At 43.4% G+C, this 15562-nt stretch overlaps 1 protein-coding gene across 1 annotated transcript in view; it reads left to right on the top strand.

Annotated features, from left to right (window-relative positions):
- LOC102560248 (deubiquitinase DESI2) overlaps positions 1-15562 on the top strand; it is a 101978-nt gene that overhangs the window by 68070 nt on the left and 18346 nt on the right. Inside the window, exons 3-4 of the mRNA XM_019476852.2 lie at positions 2079-2172; positions 3263-3404. Coding sequence (XP_019332397.1) covers positions 2079-2172; positions 3263-3404 — 236 coding nt within the window. The remainder of the gene's footprint in view (positions 1-2078; positions 2173-3262; positions 3405-15562) is intronic.

The raw sequence follows: 15562 nt of genomic DNA, 5'->3' as shown, positions 1-15562 counted from the left end.
TGCTTCTTGCAGTCCCTACTCCAAGAGCTCCTACCTCTCTGGTTACTAGCAGGGGACTACTTTAGGCCTCTGCTCCTGGGCTTTATAAGAGTCAGGCTCTGCCTCCTACGGGCAGCTGACCACTGTCAGGTGTGGGTCATTTGCTCCCTCCAGTTGCCCTGGCAACCCACAGGTGGGCTCCTATTCCCTGCTAGGGCTCTTTCTCTGGCAGTTTCTGCCCTCTAGGAGCAGGGCACCTTAGTGCTCTGTGACAGGGGTAAGTAGAACTATTTGCCTAAAGTTGTTGATTAAAAAGAATCTTCTTTTCACCATCTCCAAGAAAATGAGTGCAACAGTTTCTTCTGAGAAGTTCTGTTTTGTATTGCTAGTAGCAAGCTGTGAAGCCATTCAGACAATATTACTCTTTGCTTCCTCCTATTTAGGATCACAAGCCTCTCAGAAATCTTACCAAGGAAAAGGAATGGGAGTCTCAAAGTGCTAGAGGGGTGGGTGGGGGGAAGTAAGGATACTGCTGCTAGGAAATAAGGTGAATATAACTTCCAAGTGAGACAAGGTCTAAAGTCAATTGAGGCTGCTGGGTCAAAATTAAAAAGAGAAGTGTCTACTACAACAAACCCATCTATGGTTCTCTGTTATCAATAAACAGGATTGAAGATGGATCCAGAAAATACCAAAGTTCTAACTGAAATGCTACCACCTAAAAATGTACCGGAACTTAGATGGATTCTTGGCATCCTGTTTCTGAAACAAATCCCTACCTCTTTAGGTACTTAAAACAGGGTAGGTCTGGGCAAACCTCAAGAACAAGTTTTTGAGGATCTAAAGAATCTGTCCACCACATCCCAGGTTCTGGCATTTTTAAGATGTATGCAAGTCTGCACCTGGTTCCACAGATGGCAGCAGCTACTGATCGGGCACTAATTTAGTTACTTTTAGAGATGACTGGAAGATGGTAGCTTCTCATTCCAGATGGCTTTCAGACCCTGAAACCAAAACTGAAAGAGAATTTTTGTCAAACATATGGACCTGTGAGAAGATCCAGTGATATTTGCCAGATCTAGGCAATTTCATGCTCAACACTGATCACAAACCACTCAGTTGTTTTAAAATAAAAGACAACCTAGAAAAGGTGTCCCTTTACATGGCAGTGATTCCTCATGTGGTATATAACAACTACATTTATAGTCAAGTATGCACCAGGGAAACCCTTAGGGGTAGCCAAGAGATGCTCAAACTAAGTTTTCAGCCTTTCTTAATGGAGCTAAATGTTTATCCAGCCCTGATTAAACCACATGAGAGAGGGTATTGGGCACACCAGGTGTTGTCACTAGACAAGAACCCACTACAAAAGAAAAAGGTGGTGGCTTCTTCAGCTGGCTGGATGAAAGATTCAGTCAGGCCAGAGAATAAATTAGCTTAATGGAAAGCACATTTCCTTGTTCAATTAAGGGGAGGGTAGCTTTCTGCATGTTGTTTTTTTTACCAGTGTCATATGACAAAGAAGTCTTAGAGGGTAGCAGTCCATCTTGAACTAAGTAGCTTTTACAGTTTACTTGAGGTAGAACATAGCGTGTGTTGGGCTTCTCCATAGGCCTGACCTGCTTATTAAAGATGAGTTGAGGTATGGTTAGTTTGGCTTTCAGCAGATTAGTGGAGAACTCTCTTACTTCAAATAAGCAGTCTATATGTTGGCAACAGTTAGTTACTCCTGGCTCTATTAAAGAATTTTTAGGAGCTTCCTTTTCTGTTTATCAGCTCCAGTATCTATTCATATTGCTTGAAGAATCCTTCGTCTTTAGCCGTAGCAGTTACTATTACTTGAGCTCACTGTTTTTATTTGGGCAGGCACAGAGATGCCCACTAATGGTAACCTAATGTGGATAGAATCTGGTCTAGAAGAGAGCTTGTGAGGATATCCAAAAGCTGATAAGTACCAGTAACTGGACTAGAAAGATCAATTTTAGAGCCTGACTGAAACTGGCTTGGACCTAGATTCTAGTGCTGATGCAGAACTATACAGATTTTTCCTTGATATAGCCTTAATGTACTTGCTCACAGTCTCTTTCTTTCCTTGTCAGAGTTTGCCTATGGAGGGCACCCTTACCCTTTCAGTGGGATTTTCGAGATCACACCTGGCAGTGCGGTAGAGCTTGGCGAGACCTTTAAGTTCAAGTAAGGGCTATTTTCTGCACACCCTTTCTTGTAGTCATCAGTGAGCCTACTTAAAGCCAGCCAGTCAATACCATTTGCTGTTTTCATTCTCATCTTCCCATTCCATGCTTCAATCCTCATGTGTTCCCATCTGGTTCTGATCCAAAGGCAGTTCAATGGGGCTCCTTGAATTGAAAGAGGTGTGTATGTTTGTGTGTATTGGGATGGAGGAGTGTGTGTGAGAGAACATGTTGGGAATATTATTTTCTCCTGTGTTTTAAAGTAACATTTGAAATGCACCCAGTTGGTTTTATTTGACTGTTTTGTTTTGTTTTTTTTTGTGCTCCAGTTTTGCCACTCAACAAAATTCTAAGAATAGTGCATTAGTAGCTGCTGCAGAGCCGGTAGAAGGAGCACAAGAACCTCATGTGTTGCTTATGGATTCCACAAAAACAGGAGCTCTTGGAAGTTGTCTCCTGTGTTTTTCTCCTCTGTCTATTGGCAGAATTGGGCATATTACTTTTTAGAGTACTTCTGGGAGGATTTCAGTTGCCACATTGTAAAGTGCTCAAGCTGATCATGTTTTAGAACAGAGGTTAATGGACTCTTAATGGAAAATGGACCCCTACACCCCTAGATAACTGATTCAGATTTAGCCAGGAAGAAATTGGATGAAGATCTTTTGCTCTCTGAGAACTATGGCCTATTATGCCACATTCATTTTTCAGGGAAGCTTCTCAATCCATTACTGACCATCAGGTATCTGCATCACCATAACTGGCCCATTTCGGGGCCAGAGGCTGAATGGATAGCAAACTACTCCCTGAGGCTCAGAGTTCAGTCAGTTTTTTCAGGACCATTTGTGGAGCAGCTCTCCATGTTGTTGCTTGGGCTTCTTGGTAGAGAAATAGAAGACATTATCGCACAGTGCTAGCCATCAGGACCTCTTCACTACTTCTAAATATACTTTGATTTTTCCAAATTTTAAGTCTAACCTGCTTGCCAGTGCCTCCTTTTCTCTCACTTTTTGCCTGTCTCTGTCTCAGTCCTCTTCACTGTGTCTTCCCATATGTTTCCTGTTGCGTGTTTTTGTTTTTGTTTTTTTAACTAGAGAATCCATTGCCTTGGGCACCACAGACTTCACGGAAGAGGATGTGGATAAAATTATGGAGGAGCTGGGCAAGGAATACAAGGGCAATGCATACCATCTCATGCACAAGAATTGCAATCACTTTTCCGCTGCCCTGGCAGAGGTTGGTACAGCTCTCTTTTTTTATTGTGACTTCAAATACCATAGTACAACTCATGGGGAAACTGAGGCCAACAAAACCAATGCATTAGAACAACTGACACATCTGTGATCCTTGCCCTTTTACCCTCCTTATAATGCTGTGACAGTCCATTTCTGTACTTGAAGCTTTTAAAAGCACTGAGCCAGGATGGTAGAGAGTCAAATCCAACAGGCTTATTGCTGGTAGGTATTGCTTTTATCACTATCTCATAATGCAAAAAAGAGATGAAGGTTGAAAAAGCGTGGTAGGGCAGGGGTATCTGCACTTTGGCACACTGCTCTGGTCAGTCAGCTGGACCTGGAAAGCCAGCCTAATCAAGTGCCCATAATTTTTAAAGACAGAATATGGACAACCCCAAGATTTGTGTACGTGTATGTCTTCTGTGATAAAGGAATAAAAATTGCTTATTGAACTTTAGCTGACAAACTTACAGCATGCAGGGGAAGGGTGGTGTTGGGGATGTTCTAAAATTACATTTAAAAGGAGATGCCTGTCACAGAGTCTGGCACTCAGAAGTCAGGAGCTGCTAGCACTGTGATTACTTATGCAACTATTAAAGTTTAAACTATTAGAGTTAAGAATGAATCAGTCCCCATAGGTATGTTCCTGGTGATGCAGTCTTTAATGACATGATCACATGCTACCTTTTTCACAGCAACCTTACCTCAATCAGTAATGGGTTTTTAGTTATTAAGTGTTTCTTTTTATCTTCCATATGAAGTATGCAGCCCCCAAGCCTCATTTAAAGCATAGCCAGGCTTCACAATGAAAAAATGGTTAATTTCCTAGGGGTGTTTGCATGGTGTTCTTACAAATGTTAATGAATTTATCTTTACAGCATCCCTCTGAGAACCAGTGGCAGAATTATCCCTATTCTATAGATGGGGCAAGTGATGCAGCAAGATTAAGGCCAAAATGCTCAAAGACAGATGTTTGAGATGCCTGATTTTGGCTGTATAAAACCAATTTTTTTTAAGAGCACTTAATGGGAGCTGGGCTTGGAGCAAATAGATTTCCCTTATACTGTGAGTGCTTAGATCCTGGGGCCTCAAGTCAAGACCTCAGAAACTGGCACCCCCAGAATGGAACCCCCCACAGGGAGTCTGTGCCAGCAACAGTAGTTCCAGCTAGCTGCAGAGGTGCTGTGCTTCTGCTGCAACAGTGGAGAGGTGGTGAGAAGGGAGGGGAAGGGGGTTGAGGCCCTGGAGCAGTTAACAGTTCTGCTTCTGCCCCCCACCCCCCAACTCTCAGCACCCCTCTCCCACTCAGCGGTACCTCTTTCCACATCACTCTCCAGAAGATTTTGCCCAGGGTGCAAACTCTGTTTAGTTACACCTCTGCTTCTTAGCCATTCTGTGGTAGAGGCAGGGATAAAATCATTCTACATTTTCTAATTTGTGCAGCAGCTGAGGCCAGGGACCTGCAGTCTCCTGTCACTCTATGCAGTCCTGATTTCATCTGTGGAGCAGAACAGGTCCTTTCTGCGCACTGGATGAAGAAGGGATGCTGTGGGGGAAAAAAATCTGTATAATTCTATATATGCAATAAATGTTAGTACCTATGGCAGGTGTGGGCAAAATGCAGCCTGCGGGCTGGATGCGTGCGGGGCCCCTAAAAAATTTAGAAAATTAATATTTAACTGCCCCTGGCTGCCTGCCTGTCATGCAGCCTCGATGGCTTGTCAAAACTCAGTAAACGGCCCTCTGCCCAAGATAATTGCCTGCCTCTGACTGTCGTTAATCTGGGAAGGAACTGGGCAGGCTAGTAAGTAGGTGTGTTGATGTCCCCAGACACACACTGGCTGTGGTCCAGCTTGTCTATTGAAGAAGAGATGATTCAGTATTCTTCCTTGTATGCATTTGATTTAAAATTTAAAAAAAGAAACATAACATTAGAGCTCAACTGAACTAAGTATTAAGCAGTTCAATTACCAAATCAACAAGTTAACAGCAATATTGAACTAAGTCATATCATCAGATTAATGCAACAGAATATCAGTAGTTTAATCCATGGAAAGGAATCTAAGGAGATGTCTGTCTAATTATAGACATGAGAGAACTTTATCCACAGCAGTGCAATCAGAACTTGGTTGACTAAATATTTCTATATTGAAAACATTCTCATCTGCAAGCCGGAACCTCAAGGTTAATGGAAGTGTCCTTAATTTTTGCTGTTGTAGCAGTTCCTCCTCATTCTCCTCCTGCCATACCCAGCACAGATAACATAGGCCTTAAAAGAAGTAGAAGTTGGGTAAGTAGAAGTTTGACAACACTTATTAAATAATTTTCAGACTGACAGCTGAAAGTAGTTTGAGCACTCTATATAGAACCTGGGAGATGCATTCATAAATATCTTTTCAGTAAATTTCAGGCTGTGTAAACTTCCTTTCTGGTGTCTTCCTTGCAGGGACTTTACAACTACTTGCAATTGGGTGCATGAGGGTCATACATTTTTACACACTAAAATAATCAAAAGGTGGGGGAAGCATTGAGGAGGGGGCATCTCCTGGTTAATTAAAAAAAAAAAGGGGAAAAATAGAAAAAAGAAAAATAAGATCTTTAAGATAACAGGCTTCATACTGTTCAGATTACATGGAACAGGAGCTGTGGCTACAGTAAGGGAATGAGATGAGGAGGTAGGTTGTACTAAGCTTCATGTCAGGAGACCCTTTTGGGAAATGAGAGGTTAATGGAATATTCTAATAGCCTATTTGTTGTTGTCTTCCTGCACTTTTTAGAAAAGTGGCTGGCAATGAGTATTAGGAATTGTTGACCTGAAGAACTAAGCCTTCTATTTTATCCTTTATTTTTATGAGATTTTCACTTACTCTACCTTTTATGGCATTCCCTTCTGCAGTCTTCAGACAAATCAGGTGTGTAGTACACCTCAGATCTCAGCAGCTTGGTTCAATCACGTGAGGGTTAGGTAATCTTTAGGTCTAATGTGAGTTTAGGACAGCAGTGACAAAACCAGCAGGTTTTAAGAAACATTTGTTGTTGTGTCCCATGCACATTAGGAATTCATACTTCCAAAGTGTTAAAAATGAGAGAGACCTCTCTTGAGGAAATTAGCCACTAACTTTCTCTGTGAAAACTTGTCCAGATTTGTTCAAGTTATGATTATGAAAAAAATCTCATTTCACACATGCTTAGTAGAGATAGGTTACTACATTTTTCTAAAGACTTCATCTGTTCTGAGCAGCTTGGGTTTACAGTGACTGAGCAGGATGTTCTCCCAAATTGCTCTATCTGGTGCTATCATAAGTGCTAATGGGAAAGATGCTTACTTTGAAATTTGATAGAAATTCTTCGATATTGCTTTAAAAAAACCCTCCCTCCTCCACACCAGAAAACTTAAGAAGCTCTTTTGAATACTGGAAGAAAGTGCAAGTTCCCAATTAGGAGCAATTTTGGAATAAGTTCAACATTTTAAAAGCGGAAATGAGTAGAAGAAAGTGAGTGAGATTCATATTATGCAGAGCTCTGAGGAAAAAGAGGGGGTGAATTGTTATATAAAGATGAAGAAACACACAAACCTAACATTTCCTGGAACATAAAGGAACCGTCAGACTGAAAGGCAGAGAAGACGACAGGACTCCTGTGGATTTTGACTTGAGTTAAGGGAGCACTGTTGATGGAAGAAAAATATCTGTCTTTTTGTATATTTTAGGGAATTGGGTGTATTTTAAACATTGAATTTGCTATTTCAGAAATTGGATTTATTAATAAATAAAGTTTTAAAAAACTGCTAATGGGGAGATTTCCTCTCCTGTGCTCTCAGTTTTCTCACTATTAGGCCCAGGCAGCAAGGAAGAGAAGAATGGAAGCAGGCCACACTGCAATGTAGTGGGATAAGGAATGGGATAGGAAAGGGGAGCAAGGTTAGGGGGAAGTTGAAGGTGGGGAAAGATGTTGCTGAGGTGGGTTGAAGGAGACTGAGAGTTTTTAGTTACAGAGCAAGGAGGGATAGGAGCCATGGTGGGAGTGGAGCTGGACTGGGGGAGAAAGATGGAAGCCAGGAGAGGAGAAATTTGAGTCAAGAGAAGACGCCAGAAAAGAAGAGGGGAAAAAATTGGGGTGGTGTGGACAGGAACTGAAGGGAACAGAGACAGGCTGGCAGAATAGGAGGAGAAAGTCCTACCATCCCTTCAAAAACACTTGCATGTGGAACCTGGAGCTGAACCCAGGACTCCCAGGGCTGGTAGGCTGTCATCAGACAGCTGTGAAACCCACCAACCCATGCTTTATGACAGTCCACAAAGAGGACTACAGCCTACTACAGCCCCCACTTGTGCTATTAGGTCATGTAGGCAAGTCAATGTGGAAAGTCAAGTACTCAAGACTTAGGAAATGCCAGCATTAAGGTGGTCTGTAAATCCCTAATTTGGCCCCATTGCAAAGCTCACTATTATGAAAATATAGGTCATGTGTGTACATTACTTTGATGGGATGTATCTTGGCAGGTTTTGAGCAGTGTTTCCTCTCATAAAAATAAGCACTGTTATCTCTCCCCTACTTTTTAAATATGAAGATTGCCAAATTGTCTCATTTATAAGATTAGCTGGGAGATACCTGTCATAAAACAGCCATGTGTATTTTTACTGTTTCTGACAGATGCATGTTGAGTAGGCTGGTGTTCTTGCCAAGGTCCCTGCAACCACATGTTTTTGTAGCGTTTTGAGGCCCCCTCTGTGGAATTTGATGCTCAAAGTCAGGTATGGCCTTACTGCCTTGATGTTGGGAGAGATGGGTTAATTTTCTCAAAAGTGGTCTTGTGCTTCTCTTGTTTTTGACATTTTGAGTCAGGGAATATCCAGTGAGATTACAGATTATGGTGCTCTCACAGCACCCAGACAGTCAATGGCAACTATTTTTTCCAGCAGGAGATGAGATGGCCCAAAAGCCAGCTGGCAATTTAAGTATTAACAATAATTTACATAAACAAAGCTGGCAGGCCATGAGGTTCAGATGGATGGCCATGCGCTAGATGATTGTGTTGGCCTCCTTAATTTCCCTATTTGGCTGTGGCCCTATTAATTAGCCTCCATGCAGATGTTGTCCTGGTGGCTGATTGGCTGGAAGTTTGGAGGATGCCATCTGGTCACTTGGATTGAGGGCAGACTCTGCCACAAGTTATGCAGACAGAGGTTGTGTTGTCACGGAGAAAGGGCAAAAGATATGTGAGATCAGTTCTCCTGTTGGGGGACTGGCTAGGTTCTGTGTACCATCTTGGTGAAAATGTGATTCTGATAACGGAGCAGGGCTCCAGCATTCTCTTTTCCTGCACATGCATATCTCAAAAACAGCAGAATTTTATCCTAAGTGACTCATTCATGTAGTGGAGGTAAGGCACATGAGCTGAGAGGACTGGATTTGTAGGACTTAGTCTGGAAAGGCTTTTAGAGCTGCTGCTCTATTGATGCTTACCTCCCTACGGCCTAGCAGAGAAAATGGCATTTGCTTTGTCTGTTCTGATCAGAATCTGCCAAGAAAGAGTTGTGCAGAGGTAACCTGCACCTCCCTATTTCCTGTACTAACACAGCTCTATTGTATCTTTCTTGGGAACTGGCCCAGTATCTCTGCATGGTGCTGCCGTCTATTGTATAGGCAGGCACTTAAAAGGTGCTGCATGCTAATTTGTGTTTAGATGAATGGAGGGGATGGGAATGCCTGAATTTGGAGGTTTTATTCCTATTGTCTTGTATGAATGGTATGTTAGATGGTGTATTTTGGGGGCAGAGACTGTATTGGTGAGGTCATGATGGAAGAGTTGTGTATTGGGAATGTTTGATGTAATCTTTGAAGCTGGCCTGCTTTGGGTCTATTTGGCTGTGTAGGAGACTTGGGAATGTTTGGAAGGCGTGTGTTTCTGGGCAGGGCTGTGCAAATACTTGATTTTTCAGTTTGAGAGCCAAATAACAAAAGTATAAAAACATCTCTCCACCCCCCTCCCACCCTCTCACTCTGATATTTTTTTTTCTTTCTAATTGACTGAAAAGATTTCTGTTTTCCCCATTAAATGGACAAAAACAAACATTTTGGCTTGGATTATTTAGTTTTAGGTTGTGTGCATGTATATTTTTAAACTTTTTAGTTAGTTAATCAAGCTAAATTGCTAAGCAAACATATTTTGGAATGAAAAAAGGTAAAAGCTTTGGTTTGAAAATGTCAAAGCAAAATGATTTGACTTTTTTCAAAAATATTTCCCCATTTCTTTTTCAGCCAAAACCACTCAGTAAATTTTATCTGAATTTGTCAATATTTTCAGTTACTTACAAACTGTATTTTTGAGGAGTATTTATTTGTCCAAAATATTTCACCCAGCTGTGGTTCTGAAGGTTTGCTTTTGCTTTTTCATATAGTGTTTTTTACTATGGTGCTTAGGGTCAAACTGAGCATGGAGTCCCTTTGTGTTAGGGGCTGTTCATATATTGTGTTTGCAATCTAAATAGGCAAGAAAAGCTAAGGATATGTCTGTACTGATAGATGGGGGCATGCTCACACCACTGTTAATACACATGCTACCTGAAAATCCTGTAGTCATGTTTTCTGCAAGTTCTGTTTGATTTCCAGGTGTGAATATTACCTGCTGTGCACCTCTTCAAATATGCCATTTATAGTGTGGTTTCAGTGTGGCCACATCCTATAGGGCAGAAGTCTAGGGAGTTCTCCACTGACAATCCCACAGTTCCTTTGTCTTCTGGTCCTTTTGCACGTCATCTCCTTCTGCTGCTGCTCAGAAGCTGGATTGGGCTTTATAACTTTCTTTAGCATTTAACCCATCATTCTTCTTAAAGACTAGTGCGACTATCAGCAAAGCTCATACCTAATTGGGACTGCAATCTCCTCTTGTTTTGCCAGTTTCACCATGATCTCCTCACATGCCACAAGCTGTTCAGATGACACAACTGCATCCTGGTGAAAATAAGAAAACAGCAAGCATGGTGATTTCAGCAGTTGTAGTCAGGACACTTACTACTACCATGCTATTTTGTTGCAACTTGCTCAGCTAGGCATTCACCAGGCTGAGTTGCAATGCTGGAAGCACAACAAGAGTGAAATATGTGGACCAGAAAAGTCCCTAATGCCCCAATAACATGCCTCTACTATAAGGTGCTGAATGAAGCACTTGCCAGTGCAACAAGCCTGTTGCCTTACACAATCCTGTTCTTCAGGAAGAGGAGTCTTTACTAAGCAGTCCCAGGATGCAACTTCTGTTATGGTACTTGAAGCCACAGAAATGCCCAAGCAGCCACCCTTGATGCTTTTTGTGCAGCTGACATAGGACAGTTCTCTGAAGTTCTTTTCAAGAATGAACCCACAGATGTTGCTGCAGTGGAGAGCTGCCATGGAAGCCCAGTAAGTGTTGCCATGCACATTTATTATTGTTTTGAAGAAATTTGAGGGGATAAATTTAGTAGATAGCAAATGAAACCAGAGAGGATTTTGGCTTTATCACAGTCTGATCAGCTTCAGTTAAGACAGGAGCCATGGGAAGGGCTTACACAGTGGTTTGTTCTACCTGTTCTCCCCTCCCCACCTGTCACTTCCTTGCCAACAGGGCCATTGAAAAAGCCAAGCCATATACATTTTGTAATATTGCCAAAACACCATGCCCACATGTGCTTCTGTTGACTTCCAGGAGCCATTACAAAGGCTTACAGTTGGTTTCTAATATATATTTTATGATTTGCATAAGCAACGTATTTATGGATTAAAGTGTAATGAAGAGATTTGCCACAATTAAATTGATAATTAGCCTACAGGGTGTTTATCTGTTAAATAGCAGTTGCTACTATTGTGAATCACCGAAATCCTGCACTGTCCCTGTTAGTCCTTCTCTATGTAAGCTATGCTGGGGGGAGATAGGGAGTAGGGCTGTGCGAAATTTCGCCAGCCATTTAATTTCAACATAGTTTTGACCAATTTCGAGGTCGAAACAGCAAAATCAGAATGAAACAAAGGCTGTCGAAATAGCCTCGAAACAAAAGGAGGCTAGTCAAAATGTTTCAACCATAGGCTGGGGATGGGAAGTCAGTCCAGCTGGGCTGACTTCTCATCCTCAGTGCTAGATTGTGCTGGGGAGGGAAAACAGCCCAGCTGGGCTGCTTTCTGCCCCCCCCCCCCCCCCCCCGGTGCAATCTAGATTCATAGATGTTAGGGTCGGAAGGGACCTCAATAGATCATCGAGTCCGACCCCCTGCATAAGCAGGAAAGAGTGCTGGGTCTAGATGACCCCAGCTAGATACTCATCTAACCTCCTCTTGAAGACCCCCAGGGTAGGGGAGAGCACCACCTCCCTTGGGAGCCCGTTCCAGACCTTGGCCACTCGAACTGTGAAGAAGTTCTTCCTAATGTCCAATCTAAATCTGCTCTCTGCTAGCTTGTGGCCATTGTTTCTTGTAACCCCCGGGGGCGCCTTGGTGAATAAATACTCACCAATTCCCTTCTGTGCCCCCGTGATGAACTTAAAGGCAGCCACAAGGTCGCCTCTCAACCTTCTCTTGCAGAGGCTGAAAAGGTCCAGTTTCTCTAGTCTCTCCTCGTAGGGCTTGGTCAAGTGCAGGGGTGGGAAAGCAGCCCAGCTGGGCTGACTTCCCATCCCCAGTGAAAAGTTGAAACAGCTTCTCTGTTTTGATGGAACAGAAGGGAACAGCTGTTCCAACTCAAAATGAAATTTGAAATGGAACGCTGTTCTGTTGAACTGTCGAAATTCAAGGTGAAATGGAATGGTGCTGTTCCACGCAGCCCTAGTAAGGAGGGACTTCTTTAGCGGTACTTCCAAAATCCAGTCACAGTTTCCCTAGAGACAAATCTACAAAGCCCTCAATGGCAAAGTCCAAATGATTCTTTTCCTCCCTCTGCAGGAGGTTCAGTGCTGACCAGAGTTGTAGGAACATCTGGAATCTGGTTCAGAGGTATAAACAGTTTAACAGTATACTTCCTGTTCTTTACATGAACGTGGGAGGCGATGTTTCAGGCTCCTCATGCAGCAGGACTTTGAGATGATCAGCAAAGTTAGTACCTACATTAGAAACCAACAGACCTCCCCCGTTGATTATATATTGTGCAGCTATGAGGGCTCTAAAATGCTCCAGCACAAACTTGCAAGGGACAGGCCACTTTTTTTCATTCAGGGACCTCTAAAATGTTTTCTGTCAATGGGTTGCCCAACCTAAAAGACAGCTTGGGAGCCCTGGCTACTGAAACAGGCTCTTCAGCCACCGGTTGGACCTTTTAAAAAGAATCATAATTTCTCTCTCTCTTTTCCCCCCCACATGCACCCCTTCAATCACCATGATCTGATGTGTTGTTTCCTTCATAAATGTTCACCACCTACCTCTGGCCTGCTGGTCTCAAAGATGAGCAGGGATGTGACACCAAAATCAATCAGTTGTTGCTACCTCTGCCCTTGTAACACACAAGTGGGGTGTCCATTTCCAACAAAAATGTAATGGCCTCTCTGCACACAGGCATCTCTTGCAAGTGCCTGTGGGTCCAGCCAGCATGCAGGTGCTGCTGAAATGCAGTGTAACCTGGGTAGTACTCTAAGAGGCACCCCCTCTCCAATTGAAGCGATCAAAGCAGGTGCACAAGCACTGTGGGAGGTGTAGGGACTCTCCTCCCCCTATAGAGCAGAGCCAGACCACCAATGGGGACTTAACCATATACCTTTTAATGAGGGAACAATACTGGGAACATAACAGGCATAAATCAAGGGGGTATAGTGGACACTACAATGCCCCAAGGGGGCAGGATTCAACAAAGGTTAGACACTTACAATCATTGACAAAAGACGGTTAACAAAATATAAAACACAAACAGCAGAGCAAACAATACTGGCTGGCGAAATATAAAAGGCACAAAATACAAAATGTCAAATGACAAGAAATATAGGGCCTAGGTACCTGGAGAGGGAGAAAACACAATGGTCTCTTTCCAGTGCAAGAAGATCTGCTTCTTGTTAGGTCACTCAACCCAGCTGAGATTTGAACTCCAGTCTCCTACATAGTAGGCAGAAAGGCTACCACGCAGCCACTACTAGTAGCACTACAAGCTATCATTAGTAGCACTGCTCCAAGCTGACCTTCCTGGAGCCCCAGCCTCATGTCAAGCTGCCTGGCCTCCAATTGGAGGAGCTGGAAGCCGAGCTGGGAACCTCTCAGGTCGCTGCTCAGATCCTTGCTGGAGCGTGGGAGCATCTCCTGCTGGCCACAGCCTCTTGTAGGGGATCCTGGAGCCTAGCAGGAAACTTTTCCTGCCAGCCACATGCTGCGCTGCTGAGGGTCCAACTGCTCCCTGCAAGTCCTGCTCCTTCAGGTTCTTCTGGGGCAACTACTCCCACCCCACTGGCTCAGCTCTTGCCCACTCTTTGAAGCTCCTTCCTCGTGGTCCCTCACTGCACTACCCCTTTTATCCCCCTCTAGGTGACCCAAGGGGCCAATCAGGGGACATGGAGGGTGAGTCTCTGGGGCCTGATTGGTGAGGAACGGGAATCCCAAGTCCTCCAATCATCTTTTACCCCTTCAAAACCCCTGGGCCAAATCATTACCAGACTGGTGAGGAAAGGGAATCCGAAGTTCTCCAATCATCTTTTGCCCTTTCAAAACCCCTGGGCTAAGTCACTACCAGTCAGCCCGTCACAGCAGCAAGGATCCAAGTGAAGTCTTGATGCTGCTGTAGTCTTTCTAGATGTTGACCAAAATTCAGTTATACTCCTCTGGTTAATTAACAGGGTGTCAGGGGGACTGCAGTCAGACTAGCAGAGCAGGGCTTCCTTTGAGCTGTTCTGGAAGTTTGAAGCATTCCATGAGGAAAATGAGGGGTTATTGCTAGACCAGGAGCTATAAAAACACCCTAAGCTTCTAGGTAGTAGAGGGAGGAGGAAGAAGGTACCATAAAATAGCAAAATGTAGGACAGGGAAATTGTGGAATTGATGGTAAAAGTCTCCCTGGATGAATGCTCTGCAGCTCACAATACATTGTAACCACACTGCAAATCGGCTGTGTATAGAATAAATAGTAAACTGAGATGAGTGCATAGCTGGATACAGAGCAGAGCTTGCAGGCTTGCCCCAGGATATGAGTAAGGGGGTTTTAACCTGGAAAGGTCAGGTGGTTGGAGCATGAACATAAACCTGAGCCCATGGATAACTATCAGTGTAGACATCTACCCTAAGAGCATGTTGCTTGAGATAGTCATGCTTAGGAGTGACAGGAAGGGGGCATGTTCACATGGTGGAAGGGCAGAGTGTGAAGGTTCTCTGCTCAAGGTTCTTCTTAGTCTCATGTCAATGTCATTTGTATAGCATGTTGGAAACATGACCTGTTGCCATGCCAGAGGCCTAGATTTAAAGTGTTTTGAAAAGCTTCAGTTGCTCAACCCATTCACAACCAGGGGATGATTCATTTGATTTCTGGCCAGTGACTTTCCCTGTTCCTAAAGTTCTCTGTCTTAGCTGATCTGTGGATCCTTGTTCTGAACAGCATGACAACAGCTGCTACAGCATTTCCTGTGGAAAGGGCAGCCTGCAATGAAACAAGGAAAAGTAAGTCCTCATAAATCAGTCCCTGAACTGAGAGAATTGGGATGATTCTAGGAAGCTGCTTATTCTCAAATCAGCAATGGGCATGCTGTCACATTACAAAGATTAACCATCTTTTGACTAGATCGATTTGCTCAGCATATAGGTGTGACCCACAAGGTGCTTGATCATCAGTGAAGAGTGACTGGTGAGTCCCTAGTAAGATATCCTAGTGCCCCCTTTGCCACACATATCATCAATGACTCACCAGCCTGTTGCTGCTGCTCCAAACTGGCCCTTTGGATAGAAAGGTCATCCTCAAGATGATGACCTTATTAATTAACAACTGGACTGAGAAGAACAAACTCATTTCACTTTAAAGGGCATTCATGTTAGAACTGTATTGCAGGGCTGATGTGACACAAGAGCCAGTGCTATATTCATGTATTGTCTCTGCTCCCTGATCTTGAAATGTGAGGAAATTATTTCTTTCTGATTAGTATGCATAATTTATCTGAAGTGCCACAGAAAAGGTCACAACTTTCTGTATCTTGAAGTATCCTCCCAGTCTGGAGTTATTTATCTGTCCTACCTT

Source organism: Alligator mississippiensis, chromosome 2 (genome assembly GCF_030867095.1).
Source record: "Alligator mississippiensis isolate rAllMis1 chromosome 2, rAllMis1, whole genome shotgun sequence".
Lineage (NCBI taxonomy): Eukaryota > Metazoa > Chordata > Crocodylia > Alligatoridae > Alligator > Alligator mississippiensis.
This window is presented reverse-complemented; position numbering and strand designations above follow the sequence as displayed.